Genomic DNA, 22,177 nt, shown 5'->3' with positions numbered 1-22,177 from the left:
GTGCCGACCAGTGATATAATAGAAAATTATCACCTAAACAATGTGGGCTTACTCACCTCTTCCCCTTGCATAAAAGCAAGGGCTTGATCTAAGTAAAAACAGGTGGGTTTTTTTTTCTCACTTAAGTCTATATATACTTTAAGAGGCAAATGAAAGCAGATTCATCTGTGGTCTTTGTATGAAGTTGATCAAAGTTCAAATCCCAATAAGTGTTGCCTCTAAGAGCATTGACTCTAGTAGGTTAATGTCTTTGCAAGGTGGACATGCTGGTCTCTTGTCCTGTGACCACTAATTATTCACTTAGAGCCACTATACTATGGGGTCCTTTATCTTTAGGATCAAGGTACTGCAATCTGGTGGTTAGTCTATTCACCTTCTGCTCATTATATATCGCCTTCTGTGTAGATTGTGCCATACCATGGAAACAGTTTAAGCTTTACCCCAACAACAAAGCTTGGGTGGCCGAGAGCTTAAAAGCAGTGCTGGATGAAAAGAAATCTGTGTTCTTCACAGGTTCTGCCCATGACAAGAAACTGGTACATAAAGAGATCCACAATGCTATCTGTCAGGCCAGGTTGAAATAATAAAACTTAAGTCTCAAATTGATACAAATAACATCTGAGCAGCTTTGGCAGGAACTCAAAAACAAGGCCAATGTTAAAGATCAGCTTAAGGGCTCTAAAGACAAAATATCCATCTCAGGCATTGACAATATGGCCCATTATGAGAGGGTGCTTTATTCTTTCTTCATTTTGAGACACATGACCTCTCCGTGAAAATTAAAGATGTGCTCAGTTCTCTTCATCCTGTCCAGATGGTTGAGATTTTGTGAAGCTGTTTCAGCAAGTAAAGGCTTCAGGTCCAGATGGTATTGGTGGTAGAACATTACATTTTTGCACGCAACAACTTGGAGGCATTTTCCAACTCCTATTTCAGCACTCTATTGATTCACTCACCCTCCCTGCTGCTTAATAATTGCCTACAATTATCCCAGTTGCAAAGAAAGCTTCAGCTCAGCATCTCAATGACTTTAAACCAGTGGTCTTAATATCATTGGTTATTAAAGTATTGAAGACAATCATCAAATCACTGATTCTAAATGCCAATATATCCCCGCTTCTGTTTATTCTGTATGCCAACAATATTCACAGTAACAAGGAGGGTCAATATCTCATCAAATTCTCTTATGACACTGCACTGCTCTCTCTCTTTTTAGCGGGCTCCTGTTGTGGTCCTATTGCAGTTTATGACAATAAACATAACACTTAAATGACATACATTATTTGTAGCTTATGCTTTTTTAGACTAGAGAAAGACATCCATTGGAGGCAAGTAAATAAGAAAGAAAACATTCTCAAAATCATCAGAAGTTAGGCAAAACAGAACCCAAATGTTTACTGCGAATTGGCTGAAATCAGTAAGCTTACACTGTATGTGTTTACACTTTCACAGACCGTATGCATGGTGTAGTCAATTTTAAAGTGAAGAAAAAATATAATTTGAATTCGCAATGAACTTTTTCGATAGTCTTTTTCATGACTAAAATTATCAACCGCTTTACACAACCGCTTTACAGACGAATGGAAAGACAGAAAGATTGAAAGGTAGCCATGAACATTCTTAAATATTTTCAAAACTTATGTACCGTTGGGCGGCCATTTTGACGCCTTTGGTCTCTATGGCTGGTCGACAGTAGAGTCGAGCGAAAACGAGGCTTTACGGAGAAAGCCGAGCTCTCCCGATTGCCTGACCTTCCGTGATCAAAAATGGCGGCCGCCTTACTCGATAAACAAGACAATGTAATTCTTTAGATGTTCTCGTAGATTGGATGCACTTGGAGATTCTGGTAAGTAGATGCAAACTCAAAGTGTCTATTTTAAAAGACGCTTATGTAGGTCAGTTATATAATCTTAAAATGCATGCTAAGATATATTTCATTTAGCTAGTTTGCAGTATTTGACATCTTGGGGGTCCGCCAAAAACAAGCTCGATATGATTAAAAATTTGAAAAAATAGTCATGTTATGACTTAAAGCTGCTGAATCCGCCATATAGTTAGTATATTATGAATCGTGATAATTACCGTTTGGATCATCCTGTGCCGTTGTTGATATTTCAGTCCTTTCAATTCCTTGCAGCTGCATGCATTTAAAATATAATGGGTTGTACAGCTGAGCTACCAACACAAACAGATCTTTCGGTAACACGAGTCTATTTGATCGGAATTATTTAGTTGATCAGAATTGTACAGGCTGATTGTTCCCATTCACTAATTTTCTATGTTGGTAGAAAAGTTTATAAATAAAATTTAGACTCTCTTAGCTCTGAATAATTCTGAATGAGAGGGAAAGGAGTGGGGGCGGGATGGGGATAAATACTTTGGTGACGCCGTCTTGTGGGTATATTACACGCTTCCCTAAGCTTACAGCAACTTATTTCTGCTTGCTATTTAATACGAATGCATTCTGAATTAATGCCAGTACTTTTTTTAAAAGGTGCAATTTTGCCTTCGTATGATTGTATAAAACGTATTTAGAAAAATTCAGCTTAACAACAAAAATTGATAAAAAAAATAATTACTGTCGGATCACTGGTTCTTATGAAAGCAAAACACACACACATAATTAAAACTACATTTTTTCAACGTTGAATATTAATACGAGTCAACAGTAACATTGTAAACTACAAATTATTTGTTGTCTTATTTAAGCTCTACTTATCGTTAGCGTGTTTGGCATTTAAAAACGAATACACTTAATTAACAGTCATGAAAAAGTAGCAGTTATAGAATTTTAAATTGATACTTAATCTGAAAAATTAACCTCTTGATAAAATTTCTGGTTATACAACATTTTTTAGTGAAGGTAAGTAGCTAATAGCAAAAGAATAGTTGAGCTTGAATGATCTTTTTTTTTTGCAGTCAGCTGTGATAGAGAACGCTGACACCAAGCCAAACAAGGACCTTTGACCAAGTAGTAAGTAAAGGAAGAGGTGGAGCTTGCAGACCTGGGTGTCAGCACAACAGGGTCCATTTGCTTTTCCAATGCTTATGTAACAGGGAGGCAGCATGTATCACTACCATGGCAACGCAACAACCCACGCAAGAGAATGCCAGTGGTGGCGTGGCTGTTGCCAGCCGCAGAAGTGCCAGACAGTCTCTCCGGACTAAAAAATATCAAAGTACTGCCTGTGTTTGCTTTTTTATAGCTAGACATCATAAACACATTAAGCCAAAATGCCAATGGAAAGAACAGCAAATTTTGAGAGTATTACTCTTATCATTGCACTCATAATGTTTGCTATTCATTTGCCAATTTCTGAGTGTCATGTTTTTATGCTTGTAAAACTTTTTTTAACTGACATTTAACAACCATGAAGTATAAGCTTTCATATGTTTTTATGCAATGTTTTATACACAGCCTAAGCTCTTTTGCATTTTAGATGCCGAATCACTTGCTTTTTTCAAATCCTCCTAAGTAAATTTTTGTCACATGATTTTAAACCCTCTAATATAGTTTTTGTATGTTTGAACATAGTGGGAAACTATTCACTCCTGATGTCACCATAGAAAATGTTAACTTTTCAATTATTATTTTGCGCGATACAGAAAGACTACCAGATTGCAGTATTCCTTGTGTGCAAATGGTGTTAAATATGGTATAACAAATATTATGGCTTTAATTAAAGACAGAGCAAAAATATATTCCTTGTACACCAAACACCTGCCAAAATTTGTTCTGCGATGTAAAGACACCTGACCTTACTGTTCAAAGTGTATGCAGCTGAAAACTATTCTTAATCATTGGAGGGCTTATTTAGTGCAGAATCCCTGCCAAAGGCCAGGCATCTGTGTTTCACATAGTATGGGAGAAAAAAAATTATGTAAAATTAAGAAACTGGTTGCAGTTGGTTAAGTGTAGGGCTAATGTGACAAGTTGAATTAATAGTCTGTAGATCAGAAAAAAAATTATTTCATTCATTAAGAGGATGCAGCATGGTCTAGTGCTTACTGTGGATAGTTGTGAAGATCATTTGTTAGAGGCCTGCTCTCTGCCCAACAGCTGTTGAAGTGGTGACTGCCATTAATGTTGTACTCGAGACATGGTGAGCTCTGTTTACCACTTCTACAGCCTCTAGCTTATGCAACCTTTTACCTTAATTCAGTAAGTAGCAAAGATCAGAAGCCAAATCAGCGATATAAAACCTGGCACACTGAAAAACACCACCAGTCTTTTGGGTAAAGGGATTTCACATCATTCTCTGTACGCATGGAGAGTTGAAATATGAAGTAGATTTATTTTCTGTTAGTGAAGCATAAAGATGCCAAACCAGCTACTGCATAAAGGTGCATTATAGTGTTGGAAAATTGTTTCTCAGTCTACTTTCATGATGCCATCCTTGGCTACTTATGAATGAAGAAACTTGAAGTAAAAGCAGCACAATTGAAAGTGGATACCCTAGGTTGATGTGAAAGTTTCCATATACTGAATCAAATGTGCAGAAATTAACAAAGCCATTCTGGTACACAGCTAAGCAAACAAAAATACAGATTTCACGAAGCCTAAAATCAAATCACAAAGTACACTTTAAAGCTGTTTAGCCAAAGAAGTGTTGTTCCTAAGCACCATTATTCAAGCTATTTCTGTTCATAGAACGCTGTCCTGAAGACCTGAAATGTACAAATCCATAGGAAAACCTGGGATCTGGTGGTTGAACAGATGCTTACAATTTCATTTCCTTTAAGATGAAGTTATAAGAATTATTGCAGCATTACTTTTGAATGACCATCTGACCCTGTTGACTATCTGGTGACACACTAGTGCTCCATCCTTCTGACTGCATCTCACTCTAGTATCAGCACTAAAAGACTGTATTAGATCAAAGATTTGGATGGTACAAAACAAACCTAAACATAATGATAAAACGAAAGCCCTCGAGAAGAAAAAATTGACCATCCCTCATCATTCTGCCTGAATGCCAAAAGATTTATGTCATCTGTCAGAAATCCAGGATTCGTCGCTGCTGCTGACATGACCCTTGACTGACAAATTACAGCTGTTTGTCTGCATATTACGACCTATGTAAGACCAATGCCATCTGCTGTGGTCTCTCTACACTCACAGCCAACACTCTTTTCTATGCATTTGTTCTATCTAGGCTTGATTACTATAACTCCTTGCGTGCAAGATGCCCCATATACCTTTTTCATAAACTCCAGAAAATACAAAACTCTGTTGAACATCTAGTGCTTAGAGGTATTAAACAGGACCATGTCACTCATCTCCTTCATTCTCAGCCCTGGCTACTCATCTGTTCTCACATCTAATACTAATTGTCCATGCTGCATTTTAATTCCTTTGCAGACTCCTGCCCTACCTATTACTCTGAACTTCCTTTCCCTTATGTCCCAGCCAGGCAGCTCTGATCTTTTCTTGACGATCATTTGCTAATTATCACTGTCACCAGAGCAACAGCATATGGTCATAGAAATTTTAGTTACTGTGCAGCAATACAGTGGAACTCTCTCTCGTTCCATATCCACCACCTACCTGCTATCAAATTCTTTAAACGTGCACTGAAAACATATCTCTTCCATGAGCATTACTCCTAACAAGTCCATGTAATTTTAGTCCATCATCTAACCCTTTTCTCTCTTTTTCATTATTGACTAGTCGGCCAGGTCTTCTACCTCTCACGGTTAGTGCCTGGCACCAATACAGTAAAAGTTGGCTGCAGATTCAAGAAACTCTCAATCATTGGTATTTATTAGCCGATTTCTCTTTGGGTCTTAAATGTTTGTCATTTATTGTTAGTTTTTCTTCTGCATATGTTGTAGATTTTTTGTTTCATGCTCCATGTGTGTCATAATAATGCGCTATATAAATTATGCATTTATTATTAACTTCATACTTATTTCTTTTGCAGATAAGTTTGATCCATCAGACTTTAAACCCCGAGGGGCAAAACCAACAGCCAGTGCTAACAGTACATCAAACTGTGATGCAGGGCCTCAGGGGAATAAGCCCAGTGAAGCTTCAGGGCCAAAACAAACAGGCCCTGAAAAACCTAGCACTAATGGCAATGGCAAAGCACTGAATCACACTTCAGGAGCTGTGGGTGTTGAGGAGGCTGAGACCTCAACACCCACAAGGGTAAAGAGATCAGTCCGCGAGCCTCACATGTCATCTTCACTTCGACATTTCAACATGAAGGTCAGATTGATATTTTGTTCATGGTGGTAAAAAGTTCTTTTAAAATGGCCTGGTTGACTTAGGAAGATAATATTTGTTTAATTTCCCACATTCTTCCATAAAGTGAATTAAATTTTTTTTGTTTGGATGTAGTGGGATGGCTTTACTTCTAGACTGCCTAATAATTTTTCTTGTTAATTGGCCTGACAAGACACGTTTTTTTTATCATAGGCAGTGTGAAGGTAAAACTCAGTTTTTAAACATACGATCCCAGCCCTTGTATGTAGTTTTAGACTTTGTTCTGACAGGCTAGCTTTAAAAGAAAATGTGTTGCCTATCATGTTCTTTATAATAAAGCATGATGATTATTTTAGTACTGCATTAGTGTCACTTAAAAGCGCAGCATTGTGAAGACTTTTGTGTACTACCGAATTTTTTGTCCTTTTTGACATCCTCAGTGTTTAGCTTGAAAGCGTTTTGCACTGTTAAGATTTTGTCTTCATTTCATATCAAGGAGGAGGTTTATCTTTACTAAAGAAGTCACACAGATCCACAATGGTTATGAGTTTACGTAAAACGTGAGTGGAGTCTGAATTAGCTTGAATTAATACCTACAGTAAAACATTTGGAATAAACAAAAAAATTACAGTAATAGTTGTGACCTGTCTAGCCCTGTGTATGTGTCCAGTCAACTTGCTTAATTAGGCTTAACTGTATAAACATTTATCTTTTGCTGCAAATATTCAGTGGAGTTTTGGCTAGACTGAGCGTTGCTCATTTTATTAAGGCATGATTATTTTACTTTGTAGCCACGGCGACGAATGAACAAGCGAGCAAGAAGTGTTGCAGCTCAGATTGAACAGACAAAAGAAGGATGTGTGGACTTATCACCCAACTCCATCTTAACTAAAATAAATTTAAAGGTTGGTTTATGCATTAGTTTTCCTGTGCAAAAAATATTTGTGGCTTTGTAGTTACTCTTTTTCCATTGGGTTTTCAATACACAAAAATTGTGCATTTAGTTTAGGTTTGCTGTATTTAACATCCCTTATCTTAATTTGCGTATGTTAAAGTATTGTCTGTATGACTTCTTTAACACGCGCTCCCCTGGTATACGCAGTGGTGAATGCCTGGGAATGAAATTTCTACCGGTATTTTTAAAGATTTATATGTATTAACTTACAATAAAAACAACTATCTGTGATACTCCGCTTTAAAGAGCAGTTTAAATATATATACGTGGTGTAAATTTTAACAAATATACGTTTTGTTTTCTTGTATTAAAATCAACTGAAAGTCTAGAACAGAGAATTCACAAATCGGAAAGTAGGTCAAAAGTTTGACATTAAGAAAAATATAAAATGTATACACACTCAAAAGTACAAAACAGGCATATATTTTATTAGAATATGCATTTGAATTTAAATACAGTGATCCTCATTTTTCACGGGAGATGTGTTCCAGAACCACTCGCTTTAACTGAAAATCCGCGAAATAGAAACGGTATATTTATTTATGTATTTATACACTATATTAAGGCTTTATAAACCATCCCGCATACTTTTACACTGCATAAACCTTTCCCGTTTCCTCAATAACCATTCCCACGCTGTTGTTTGCAATTGTGAGTAAGCGCATAGAATCTCAGGCAAGCGATTCTGGTTCTCATTTCAGAGTAAATACATGTACTATTTGCTGTAATTCATATTAATTTTATTATTTATATTATTTCTTTATTGTTAGAATTATTAGTAATATATTTTTATACATTTGGGGCTTTTTCCATCTAAAAATTCATAAAAAATATATATATTCCACTCATCGAATTTCGCAGAAAATCCGCAAAGAAGCACAGATCCGTGAATCATTTTTCCCATTAAATTCTTATGAAAACCTGCGAAATAGTGAAGCCATGAAAGATGAAGCTTGAAGTGGCGAGGGATTACTGTATTACTGTTTTCTTCTCCTTTTCGTTTGTTTGAGTACAAATCCAAGTTGAATTGAGTAACCGGCAACCGACTTCGACATGGCGCTAGAACAGCTAACCCTTCGCCTACTTTCAAACATAACAAAATACCTGATTGGTTGACTTTTGTGGGATTTAAAGGGAATTAATCCATAAGGAACAATTCCTGAAGGTTACAGTGTTTTCTCCCTTATCTATTCATTTACACACAGAATTACCAGCTCAGACTCTACTGTGGCTACAACAATGCACCGCACACCTGTGGCCGGTGCATATTCTAGGGCACCCGTGCTTTCGGCTGGCTGTGGCCGTAACGTACTGAATGTTAATGAACACTGTTTGTATCCATTATAGTAAAAATAAGGACAAATTTATGTGATACAATATCACACTTATAATTGAGTGCACTTGCCACACTCAGCAGATATTTTCTAAAGAGAATTGTTGACTCACACATGCGTCAGGTTTGAGGATAAATAGCAATAGCAATGTGGATGATGGTTCCATAATTACACTCACAACCTTTAGATAACAAAAGTTCACATCTCTGATGAATAAGATTTTTGCATGTCTAATTAGATTCTAGAGTATGTGAGAAAATAAGCTCTCAATAATTTATAGTTGAAGGGTCATATCCTTAAGCTTGCAGCTGCAGCATGTTTGTATCTTGTAGATCAAATCATGAGATCGGTCAGCAAGAAAGGTTAACCACTGCAAGTCATTACTCAGTTATCTCTGGTGATCTAACTAATGTCATTTTTTAATGCCTTTTTAAGGCATCTCTGATTTGGTCTAGCCTGTTAGATCTAACTCCAGTTAGTTCTAAAGCTTTGTAGTAGTTAATGCGTTTGCTGTTCAGCAAGTATTGAGTGGCCATTGGTTTGATGATGGGATTGGCAGCATAAATTCCAGGACCCATGTGCCATTGACAACGACATTTAGGCTGCAGGGTCCAGTGTGGCTGTTTTTTCATATCATCTGTAGCTTTCACTGCATTTGCCTTTTTTGTACAGTTTGTATTGTTAATATTGTTTATGTAATTAATTAGTACCCAGAGCATAATCCTTGTGTTGTGCCATGGTGCCATATAAGTATACATACAGTTTTAGTATATTGAAAAAAATAGTCATCTGACTTTTGTCTACTGCTTGTTGATGATACAGCAATTTTTAGAGTTTAGTAATAAATACCTTAGGTGCAGTGCATTGTGACTTTCATGCACTTACAGAATCTTCTAAATCATAAGACATTTGGTTTGCTGCCACCTGAGTACCAGTACAAATTGATTCAGCTTCTTCCAGCCTGTGACCAGATTGACAGTGGACTGAGGTATTGTTTTGTCTTTTATTATTGTTGTTTAAGAGTGGGGTGGCCTGTTGTTTCATTCTGATTGCAGCACACATTCATTTGCATTGAGCTGTCAGGAATTAAAAAAGCTGTTGAGCCCTTTTATATTTCTTGTTTTGCTAGTTTTTGGACTGGTTAGTGGCTTTTTTGGTAGATGGAAAAAAATTGTCACCTTTTGCAGATAACTTGAACATTGAGCTGTTTTGCCTCCTGTGGAATATACTTTAACCTTCAGATGAAACAAAACAAGACATTGCCTGGCTGTGAAGAAGTGTATAGATATTTTGTACATAATCACCACTTGGTGCTGAAATTTGAATTACCCCATCACTGAAATGAAGTCCTAGTAAACAAGAGGAAAACAAGACATTTATTGGCTGTGAAGAAGTGTGTACATATTTTAATAATCATCATTCTACGCAGGTGTTCTTCAAATGTTATAGGTAGTATTAAATACTATAATACTAGTTTACCCTTAATTCGTCAGCTTGTACTGTATCAATTTCTTGCAGAATTAGCGGGACTGCTTTGAACAATGAATTTTTTCGCAAAAGCTTGCCAGGAGTGGAAAGAAAGACTGACAGAGGGTAAGAGACCCATTAACAGTCCTTATTCTTCCCCCTTCTTTTTCACTTTAATGGTATCCATTTTTACAACTATAGATACCATTGCACAGATCTTGCGCTTGTCCTCTAGTAATTTGACATATGCCATCTTGAGCACTTTTCAGTAACACTTATAAAACCAGCAGATTGGTTCTGAAAGAACACAAGGCTTTTGAGCTTGTAGGTTGAATGCTGCTTTATTATGGTCTTGGTGTTATGTCTGCGTGGTTTGTACTATTTTTTGTTTATATGTAGATAAGCACTGTGTTTCTAAAGATTATCTACTTAAAAATTTCAGCCAGTATTTCTTTTTAAACTTTTTATTTGTTGTTCAAAAGTGGGCCAGCTTAACAAAGATCAGCTGGTACTAGTCAAGAGATGAATAATAATGAGGACAGTGATATATAATTTTTTTTTTTATCTCTTCACAGGAGAGTTCACTCCAGAGGCACAGCAGCGCCTGAAGGCTGAAGAAGAAAAAGAACAAAGCAAGATTGACCCTTGGAAAGCCAAGCACTTTGAACCTGTATGGGGACAAAGGTGTGTTTTGACCAACACTCACCTCATACATTCCAAGTCTTATTTAACAGGGTTCCCAGGTCCTTGCAAGGTCCTTTTAAGTCCTTTTAAGTATTTTTTTTTTTTAAGTTTTTATTTGTTGTTCATTCTACACAGGTTGACATTTTTTGTCTCAGCCTTTTTTTCAGGCAAGAAATCTTTGAGCAGAAGGGAGCTAATAATTATATTTGAACAAAATAAACATGTAAAACATGTTCACAGGTAACATGGCATTGTCAGTGCATTATTCAGAGATTTCGATTCAAAATAGTGCATCTTTTAAAAATTATTTTGCCGTTGCTTGTGTAGCTAAAATGTAGAACAACCTTTATACCAATTTATGATTTATAAGTGACCAGGTTTTCTTGGTATGAAAACTGTGAACCTGATTTCCTCTCTACATTGTACCAGATGACATGACTGTGGAGTTCACCCTATTAGCTACCACGATACCAGCTGTCCACTCCTGATTGATCAAAGTTGGTCAATGAACCAAGAGCACACAAACTCAACTAACTCATCCATTCCCCCTATCACACCAAGACTATTTGTAGTCCAGCAGTTAGCACCTGTCAGCAGTTGCCTACCAACACGTGCACAGTCTCAACTGCTTGTCATGTTCTGGCAACTCTCATGTGATGTTTTCTGCTCGTGGTCTGAGGACAGATGGGTGCAGGTGGAAGGTGCTGTGCATTATAAGTACATATTATTATTGTTGTTAATATTCATGCGGTATGTAAGTGGCTTTCAGCAAGTCTATACATTTGGTGTCATGCACACAACATGTTAGTGGGTTCTGGCAAGTTGGTACGTTTGGTCTCACACGTGGAATATGTCAGTTGTTTCTGGTGTGCTTGCATCAGCATTAGCTCTGACTCTTGACACATCAAGGCCAAGGATGTTCATCTGCAAAGCACTCAGCAAATCTATGCACTCTGCCTCAGGGTGCTTCAACCCTTATAGCATGGGTTCTGCATCAGGAAACCAGCACATAAACATGGATCCTGACTCACAACATTGGTGGGTGTCTTGGAGGCAGATAGTGGAGTCTTCAGATCCATCTGCTCACCTGCATCCCTTAAAAGCCTTCCCATGTAAGTGCCAAAGTGGAACTGTCAGCCCGTTTCCCTGTGGCCAGTTTGACCAATCAAGCTATGGACTCTCTTGTTTTCATTTGGCCAGAGTGGGTTACCAGGATAGACTTCAGGATCTGGTTTGTGCCATGTACATCTACTTTAAAAGATCCACATCCAGTTGGAGGGTCAGATCTTGTCTGTTGCTGGCTTTGCTAGAGGAAAAGGCCAACATAATGTAAGAGATGGTAGTAGGCAGCATAAAAGCAGTTATCAGGCCAGGAGAGTGTGTTGGTGACTCCGCATATTGCCTACAGAATGACTCACTCAGCCTACTCTGTTTCTACTGCTCCATACCTCATCTTCAAGCAGCCTCCTGGTCTTCTCCCTGGCTGGAATTAAAGTATGTCTTAAAAATCTTGTTATGCCAGTGCAGTAGCCTCCTCTGTTTGCAGAATGCCACACACGTCACTACCAACACCCCCACCCTCCAACTTATACTTATTCTCCACATAGTCATGTCATCTGATATGACATGAAGAAGAAATACTAGTTTTGGTAGTAAAATTTCTTTCTTCAAGTACTTGCCAGATGACATGACCATTTGTTCTCTTCCACCTTCCACCTCCCTGATGGGTCTCTTCACAGTCAAAACTGAAGAGTTGAACTCCCTTTGCAAGCCATGGCCATATAGGGGATAAATTGGTTGATTTTGTATTCTCCTTGCTCATTAGGCAGTTTGACCAATTGTGTTAGCTAGTAGGGTTAACTACTAGTCATGTCATCTGGCAAGTACTCAAAGAAATTTTATGACCAAAAATGGTATTTTGAGATAATTCTGCTTTGTAGGGTGCTGTCTGATGTTCCCAAGGCTACTGGCCCATCGCCTGCAAAACAGTCCAACACCTTGCCCGCCACCTCCCCTCCTGCCATCAAGGTGAAGGTCAAGCCAGCGCAGGCTGGACGTAAAAGCCTTGTGTCCAGCTTGTTGCGACAGCGGCGAGCGGCATGGTCTACTGCTGCAGAATCAGGAACGTCCATCCCATCTGCCACTCAGAAGCCTCTGTCAGCAACATCTTCATCACCTGTTACATCACAGGTATGTAAAGCACTGACTCGTATGATTTATTATATCATCATAGTAATCATATTCCCTCATGTTTTTCAACTTCAGGAATGATAATTCTCAATTAAGCTTGCTAATCACTTTGAGTCCTTGCCTTGTCCTTTCATTCTGATCTCCAAGTATACATGAATATGAAGTATTTTTAAAAAAAATCAAAATAAACTAAACATGAGAGGAAGCTAAAGCAAAATTATAATTAAAGTTCTAAGTTAAGAGGAGAAAAGTGTTTCCATTTTATTTCATCGTGATATTTCATTTTCCTGTAAATTTAAAGGAGATTAAGTATATCAAGTAATATTTCCAAAAAGAAATTTTTTGGTTTACGCACAGTTAATGATCACTGTAATGGTTAGTCCTGTATTTAGAGAATTTTAATGGTTAGACACAGAAATGAATAAGCATAACTTATTATAATGAAGAACAACTTTATGTCCAAAATAGGCATAAAAATGATGACAAATCTTTATCCATCTTCGCTTGTGCACTTGTGTCACCATTGTATTTGAAAAGAATCATCTGAAAAATTCAAATTTTCAGTTGAACATTTAAGGAATGTAAATCTTTTCAGAGGTGATTTACCTAGCAAAATGACTTGATTATGATCCTTTTTATTTACGTAGTTTTGCGGTCAAAATTATTGAATGTGACGGACATGGGTGGACAGCCGAGACTTAGTAGTTGCTGAAAGGGCCAGCCTAAAATTTTGATTTAAGAAAAATGAGCATTGAAACTTTATCAAACAGTGCCACTTCACATATTGTTTTTTTAAACATCAGGTTCATGTAATATACTGTGTGAGGACATAACAGAATTGGGGGGTGGGGAACCATAGGATTATGTCAATTTACGATGAATTTTTTCTCAATGAGAGTTAAAGTTATCATCCAATCAAATTTTATTTAAGCTCAACAGTAATCTGTTTAATGATTTTTAAGAGACAATTGTTGGTTGATAAATTGAACAATGATTTGCACCAAAAGACACTAATATTTAATTTGTTATACCACGGAAGTATTTTCTCTCATTTTATGCTTTACGGGCCTTGATGAACCCACCATTAAACTTTATGATCACAGTTTTCAGATCTGTTCATTTATACTTTTTCCGGCAAGAGGCATTACCAGAAAACAAAGGAAAGAGGCAAATGCAGAATATAGCATCATATAATCATAATCATCATAATAGCATCATAATCTCCTCATTCATATGAGACACATATGGCAGCTACTATTTTTCCTTTTTTAATCACAGAGTCTTAAATGCATTGCAAATGTTGCTCAATTCAGTGACTACTTTTGAAGCTTTCAAGGATGGCGTTAAAACACATCTTGTTTTGTAAATGCTTGTAGTAGCTGGTGTAAATGCTGGTAGTAGTTGGTGTTGTCCTTTTGTCACAATGTCTCCCTCTTAGTTTTAATAGTTTGCAGCTGTGCTCCTGGTTGTTTTTCATTCTGCTCATTCAATCACATCAAGTTCAGGACATTATATAGTTACCTATTGTTATCAAGAAGTTGCATTTAATTTTGTATGTAAATTATTGCTGTCTGTATCATCACATTAAAGATGGATTGGTTGAAGGATATGCTCAAATTTTCCATTAAACAGTGTGAAAATGCTTGCATTATAAGATAGCTGTCTGCATGACATGAATGTGTTAAGACTACAATGTTCAAGAGTTAAAGTGCTGCATCAAAAAAGATTTATTGCACAAAAGGTTATCATATGCCATGCCATCCTCTCTGCATGACATTTTTCATTTCCTTTGTATTGGAGTGTAGAAAGTAACACAGGAGAGAATCCAGGTCTATTCAGAGACTGTGTTTCTCTACGAATTTTTTTTTACCATTTGACAAAATTTTTGTTGTTACCTTTGTCATGTGCTTCATTTTTGTGACAGTAGTGGAAAATAGTGCACCTGAGTAACATCTTGGAGTCAGCTCATCAGCTGCTCATTTTGACTTAGATGTTTACACTAATAACAGTCAAGAAGAAAACATGCTAAGAAGTACAAATTTAACTTGTATATCTTTCTGGTATGTAAAATATTGATAGTGGGAAAGAATTGTTAAACCCAGAAGAGTTAGATGAGGAGCACAGCTGGTGCTGGCTAGTCTGGTGGTCCAGCTTCACAGTTATTGACCATTATGTTGTGTTCTTTACTCTGCAGGTTGGCTTACTAACCACAGTATCTCAGAACTCCTCAGTTCCTCGCCAGACTACCAAACCTGCAACCACTGCCATAGCAACAGTCACCACAAGTTCTCACTTGCCTCCTACAGGCATTGTCATCTACCGGACACCAGATGGCAATATGAGATCAAGGAGCACCGACTCACGTCCAGATGCTGCTGGTAGTCCTTCACCTGCCAAGAGACCAAGGGTCGTTTCCACACCTTCTGCTCAGACTCAAGCAGCTGCACGCACCTTGGCGCACATCCGTGCACAGACACAGGCTGCAAGACATCAGAGTCGTGCCCCTACAGCTACAATAACACAAGCCTGTAGCATTGTTCCAGTTACTTCGGTGATTGCAGAGCCAACAGACACATCACCCCCAGGTACCCCTGTATCAGGAGTTTCAAGTCCTCCCCACCATCTCACTGTGAATGTCAGGTCACAGGGGCAGACTCGAACGCTAGCTACCATCAAAGCCCAGACGCAGGCTGCACGAGTCCAGACACCAACTGCATCTACACCGCCAACACCTACATCTCCTTCCCACAATCCATCTCTGTCCTTGCCAGCTATGCGCAGTTTGTTGACAAGCAACTTGCCTCTTAAGATGCACGTTCAGACACGTACTTTGGCCAACATCAAGGCACAAGCACAGGCTCGTGTGCAGAATTCTGCTGCATCCCAGTTGCAACCATCATCCACACCAATTGCAAGTGATGCACAAGTAACCAGCTGTCAGACAACCAAACATCTTCCCAATATTGTAAGACCCAAAGTCACTCCAAAAGTTTTGGTGGTGACAACAACCTCAAGTACAGGGTCAAAATCAGAGACGGATGGTGTAAACCTGGCACGGTCCCAGCAAATTTGCCAGGCTGAATTTGAGAAGAGTCGGGTGGGTAAAACAGCTACATCAAATGCAGCAGATAGCATGGGTGTCAGTGCCACCAATTCTGTGAGCGGGCTGTCAGCACCTTCGCCTCCTGCTCAACGCAGTGCTTCCAAAATCCTTTTCCCCCAGTCCCCTCGTGCCTCAGCATCTCCAGTTGCCTTGGATACAGGAGTAACTAAGGTTACTAGTGATGCACCACTGCACACGTTTGTACAGCCTGCATCTCCTGCACTGAATGCAGGCCATTCAGGAACTCCAGCCAAAATCATTACTGTTAGTCATGGGCCCTCTCCGAAGATGGTTACTGTACCTAACTCTCCAGGCAGTACTGTCAGTGCCATTAGTCCAGCACTAGAACCTGTTGGAAGCAAGATCATTCTGGTGACATCCAGTGCCAGTGCACTCAATTCTCAGTCTGTGCAGGGAGGCAGGGTGCTGCTAATGAGTACACCTCGTGGAACCATGGTGGCTCCAAACAGTTTAGGAGGATCCGCTCAAAACTTGCATCATGTTGCATCAGTGTCGTCATGTGCTGGGAGCAATGGCAGCACTGGCAGCAACACTGTTCTGGCCATGGTGCGCAACTCCGGACAGCGCAGTGTGCGGCATATCCTCACACAGGAGGCCTTACAAGCATTTCTGAATGCACCACCAAGAGCGGCCAGTGCTCCTCCCAACAATTCTACTGACCATAAAGCTAGCCATGCAGATGGCCACACGGTGTTAGTACGTTCAGCTAGTGCCGGCGTGGCTGTGTCTTCACCCTGTCCCTCTCCGCTTCAGGGTGTGCAGATTATTGTCAGCAGTGCAAACCTTGCCAATGGTCCTACAAATTCTCTTAGTACCAACATGAGCACAAGTCCTGCAGCAAATGCCAGTGGCACTGAAGAGACAAGTAATTTTTTATCGAGCGCTGGCACTGCTACTCGAGCCGGTCCTAGCCCCATTCCTCGCATCATTGTGGCTCTTCCCCCTGGGGCAGCTTTGTCTGGACCGAACTCTTTGGCTTTCACTACAGCTGGGATGATCACAAGACCTCACTCACATAGCCAATCTTTGGCAACTCCTGTGGTACTTCAAACTAGTGAGCTTAACACCCAGTCTGTAGGCACACCACCTGCTGGTCAGCAAGGCCAACAGAGTAGCAGTGCCAGTGTCACATCCGCTGCACTGTCTCCCAATGGCAACGGAAATGCAGTGAGCAGTGTTGCCACTAGCATGGCGGGACTTATAGCTGCAAGTGTTGCCAGTAGTTTGCCAGGAATCCATGTACTGACAGGGGGTGGGGGCCAGTCTCATACGGTCCTCCCAGCACAGGTGGGGGGAGGGGTTGGCTTAAATTCAGGTTTGATAGGGGTGGGTTCAGTGGGAGGTCAAGAGGTTGGGCAGTCCTGTGCATGCAATCACAAAGCAATGGTCATGTGTAAGAAATGTGGAGCATTTTGTCACAACGACTGCATTGGGCCATCCAAACTGTGTGTTACATGTCTCATCACCACAGTAACATGAGCAGTCTTCAGTTCTTAAAATGTGGCTTTGATTTGTTTTTAGATTATTTTTTTTTTTTTTGAGTACTTTCCTAGTTTTGATTTTTGGTCATTATCCCAAGTGGTTGTTGAATGAAAGGAGTCCTGCATATACCTAAAAGTGGCTCGCGTGTACTTCTGGCTGTCAGTTTAAAGCTTGCTGATTTCCGTCTATTATTTAGCATCAGAAATTCAGATGGTCTTCTACTGTTGTGAATTATATTTACCTTCAACCTGTATCAACCCAAAGTCAAAACATTCATCAACATGCAAAGAAGCCATCATGCAAACAGTAGTCCATGTTTGAGTGTTCTGAAGCTTTTAATACATGTCACCTAAAGGATGCCAAACATGGTTAGGGGTACCCAAGGCTAGATAGTAGTGAGTAAGAGGCTACTTTGTGTTTCATACGAAATATGTTTTTTGACAAATAGATAAAATTCATACCACGTTAATTAGACATCAGCAAATGGCTTGATGAAGAAAGTGGAAAAACTGATCAAATCACCAGTGTTATAGTAGTGTTAACATTTTCTTAAAAATTGTTTTTGGACAAAGTTAGAAAAATTTTGCATGTTAGCTAAGTTTAATAGATTTTTTTTCTTGCGAGATGAAATTAATATAACAGAGAAGCTCGCCCACACAATTTTTCCATATTTTACCTGGAAAATATGAAGCTGAGATTTTTGAACGTTTTATTATGATGTTTTTAGTCACAGCAATTTTGTTGTTCAATCATGCTACCCAAGAGAGTTGCCAAGAGACTCATTACCTCTGGCACTAAAAATCTAAAGCAGACCTTTTTAAAACATTCCTAACTGATACTGAAACCAGCAAAAAAAAAAAAAAAGGTGGTGGGACAACTTTGCATTTTGCGTGTGGTGCATACTACATCTGACTTCCAGTCACTGAGAAGGGCAAAGGCATAATTGCAATGCATTTTTGTATATTATATGAGAAAATCTCAAAGTATAGAGAATACAAGAAAATTCATGGGAAATTACTGGAATTTCATTCTTAATCTCCTAGACTTCGATTTTCATACAAAATACAGATTTTGGACTCAGAATACAGAAAATGGTGCCCTGGGGGATAGATTGCTTTTGTAAAGCATGTCTGGATACAAGTTTTGAATTTTTTTTTTCGGTACCTAGAATAATGTTTATCTTTTTTTTTTTTTTTGTTTTTTTTTTTTTTTTTTTTTTTAGCGAATACTAGTTATGGAAGAATGTAATTGCTAAAGCATTAATGGTTGTCAAAATACATTTTTATCACGATGATCAATACATTCTTAAACATTGTCCATTCTTCATTATAACAAACTGCAATAGCAAGTCATTGTGAATGTCGCAATCACTTGTAGTGTGTGATCTGTATATAAGTGTACATTATCAGTGTCTGAAGCAAAAGCCTTGTGTGTGCAGTTTTAGAAGAAAAAAGACTTCTGTGTGTTCGCTTTTATGGATAAGAGGATAATGGAAAATCTGATTATACATTTATGAAAGGTGCCACAATACAAGCAAGAAACATTCTCCTTAGTGTTGTGTTGGTGTGGATGTGTATGTGTGTGCACGCAGGCAGATATGTATGTATGCAGGCTAGAGAAGAGAAGTTGACTCAACATTCTATTGTCATATCCTTAGTAACAGTTATGTAAGAAGCGCTTCATTCTTGTGTTTGCTTTGTTTGCCATTGTCTGCAGCTTATCTGTGGACAGATTTGCATGAAATATTCAGTGTCTGATCTCCACAGTCTTAAGCTGTGTTTTCTTACCTCAGTAAACGCCTGAAGCAGTGAGTTGCTGCTGCCCAGAAGCACAGATACATACTAAGTGTACAGTTGTACATATCGAAATGCAGACATTGTACAGATTGCGATACACCAAGAAGTGAAACCAAACCTCATCATAGTGGTCAGACATGGAATGTGTGTATGTGTTGAATATTGAGAATTTAATGTCGCTTTTTTTTTGTGTGTAGCTTCTTTTTGGAAAATTCACAACAGATGAAGAGAGCAAATTCAAGTCTGCTGATCAGGAGAAATCTGTATAAAAAGACTGGTATGAATTGATGTTTGTGTGTGATGCCTTGGTTCTTGTCATCATTATATTTTCTCTATACTTTTCTCTCATTTCTCTGTCATCCTCTGTCCCTTTCCCCATTTTAAACCTTGATTGCTCCCTCTTTGTAATCGTTGGAAACAGAACTTTCATTTTTATGACTGATGCAGAAAAGTTCATAAAGAGAACTTAAAAAGTTAAAGAATTATGATTGCGGGATTTTACATGATTTTGGTGATGTAGCCTATGCAATCTGTACCAAAATGCTTTTTGTTTTTAGGTCTTCAGTTAATACTCCCATCCATTTTAATATTGGCTGTGGTGTTATTTGAGTGCATTTTATTGTGACAGTTGAGTGTACAGCTGCTGTAGCGGACAACCTGTAGATAGGTAACCTCTTTTGTCCTCTGTATTTTTAGACAATTCAACTGTGTTAAAATTCTGCTTCTGCAGCAATATGGATAGATGACGTGAGAGATTCTGCAATCTTATGTTTAAAGGTAAACCCAGGTGCTAAATTGACAGTACGACATTCTTCTAACCTGTCAGCAATTTAATTTCAATTTAATTTGACTCTGGTAAGCCTTTAAAATGTCTTGGACTTTTTATGTTCTTTGTGAATGGATCATGACAAAGTCTTGCTGGTAATCCTATGAGCTGCAGAGTTTTGCAGAGATCTGCATTTATCATTTAGTTGACCAGGTGTATGCATTTTGGCCTGCTGGTGGGTTATTTGATACCCATAATAAAACTGCAAAATTTTGGGTAATGATTAGAGTGAGGTGACATAAAATTTATTGCCTTTTGAGGAAATTCACCTCAGACATGCATTGTGGAATCCCTTTGACAACTCCGTTCCCACACTTGTTGGCAGATGCAATATTTTCCTGTTAGTGAACTCTATGCATTGGAGTGTGTCATTAGAATGTTTCTTAATTTGTGAGATTTTATTAATATGCACCCAGCTGCTTGTCAAGAACAAATGTGTATTTTTGTGAGCAAGAAAAAAATTTTTTTAAGATTTCTGTCACTGGGTGGAGATGAAGTGAGCTGCTAGCTTCTGTAGTGTAAGTGAAAAGTTTTCATCTTATTCGATATCCTTACTATGCCTTTAAAGCATATAATTCTGTTGAAATTCAGTATTTTAAAAGTTGAAATCTCAGATTCAGCCCTTACTATAATAGTTCAGTGCTATATAACTTTCAATAATAAAATAATTGATCTTGACAGTAGCGAAGCTTTTCCTTTTACTTTCAATGCTAGCAAATAATGATGTATAAGTTTACAAATCCATTATTTAGAATAAAAGGCTTTCATGAATGTGTGTGGGTGTGTAAATTACATCTCTGGTATGCGATTTTTGATCTGCATTCAGTCAATAGCAACGAAAACAGTTTTCCTGTCCCATAAAGAGAATAATAGAGATTACTATTTCCATTTATCATGGAGGTGCACGTTTCTGTTACCTAAATGCTTTCTTAGCTATGGATCTTTTTCTCTCATGGCACTATGTTGGGGTTTGTTTTTTTTTTTTTTCTTTCTGCAAAATTTCTGTTTGAGAACATTTGGAGCATGTGTTGTCTAAGGTTAATAGTACCATGTGCTACCTTCAGGCAAATGCAATAAATCAGATGTTGCTTGTCATGCATCAGTCAGTATGGTACTATTGTAAATACCAGTTTGTGCCCTAACATTTGCCCTAAGTGCAGAAGAAATCATGTATAAAGGTCAGGTTGCATGAATGGTTCAGTTGTTTTCACCAGCCATTTAGTCGTCATGTACTGTTTTTGACTAGGTGTTTTGGTCAAACAAAAAGAATTAGGCAGTCTCAGTTTTATATCCCCCTTCTCCCTGACGTAGGTCTAGGTCTGGTTTCAGTATGAACTTGAATGGCTATGACCCTTGCATTGATACTTGTCTTTCCTCTGCGTTTTTTATGGTTTACTGTGCTTTAGTATAGCATACCTTAGACTGCACCATGTTGTTTTTTCCTGCAGTGTTGCATGCACATCCCAAATCATGCCTAGTCTTTGTCAGACATTTAATTGTAGAACAACACACAGTTGTATCAAAAGTTGTTGAGGTGTGCAGTTTTCATAACAAAAGATTTCAAGTAATGATATGTACAGAGATTCCAAGATATGCATAACATTATTGATAAAAACGGTATGTATTCTCTTTTATCTCCTACTCTATCCTCTCCCTATCCTGGTCCCTAGTCTCATTCTTGCTCTCACTTCCATCCCCAATTTTGTCTGCTTTATTTACTGAATTATTTCCCTTCTTTCTTTTCTGTCAAGATGCCTCTTCCTGTGTCACTCTGTCTGCTTGACTTTCACTCTTTACCTGTCATCTTTTCTGGCATTATTTATGTTGTTTGAGTGGGGTTTTTGTATATAGCAGAAGTTATGTAAATCATTGTCACAAATTATTTTGGTCATGAGAGATGTATTTTTTAAGATTCAACTAGGATGCTGTTTGGTCAGTCGCAATATGACAAGTGAGTAATTTTTTAGGTTTTTTTTTCTTCTCTCTCTCTCTTATGCCGCTCAACTTCTCTGGGCCATTCTTCGTGTTTTAATCATTCTTTTCTTCATTAATTATCGGAGTGGTGATCTGTTGATGGGAGTTGAGTGAAAATAAAGCTAATCTGAGGTATA

At 38.3% G+C, this 22,177-nt stretch overlaps 2 protein-coding genes across 2 annotated transcripts in view; one reads left to right on the top strand and one right to left on the bottom strand.

Annotated features, from left to right (window-relative positions):
- The window catches only part of LOC112573383 (coiled-coil domain-containing protein 178-like), a 22,670-nt gene extending 20,929 nt beyond the window's left edge, over window positions 1-1,741 (bottom strand). Inside the window, exon 1 of the mRNA XM_025253690.1 lies at window positions 1,646-1,741. The gene's annotated coding sequence lies outside the window, so the exon portion shown is untranslated. The remainder of the gene's footprint in view (window positions 1-1,645) is intronic.
- LOC112573382 (putative Polycomb group protein ASXL2) lies at window positions 1,720-22,177 on the top strand. The gene is given in 10 exon segments (XM_025253689.1): window positions 1,720-1,846; window positions 2,920-3,179; window positions 5,925-6,211; window positions 7,000-7,113; window positions 9,385-9,485; window positions 10,016-10,052; window positions 10,054-10,090; window positions 10,540-10,648; window positions 12,589-12,838; window positions 15,033-22,177. Coding segments are annotated over 9 exon segments (3,444 nt in total). The 5' UTR covers window positions 1,720-1,846; window positions 2,920-3,079; the 3' UTR covers window positions 17,442-22,177.

This window comes from Pomacea canaliculata, linkage group LG10, assembly GCF_003073045.1.
Source record: "Pomacea canaliculata isolate SZHN2017 linkage group LG10, ASM307304v1, whole genome shotgun sequence".
Lineage (NCBI taxonomy): Eukaryota > Metazoa > Mollusca > Gastropoda > Architaenioglossa > Ampullariidae > Pomacea > Pomacea canaliculata.
This window is presented reverse-complemented; position numbering and strand designations above follow the sequence as displayed.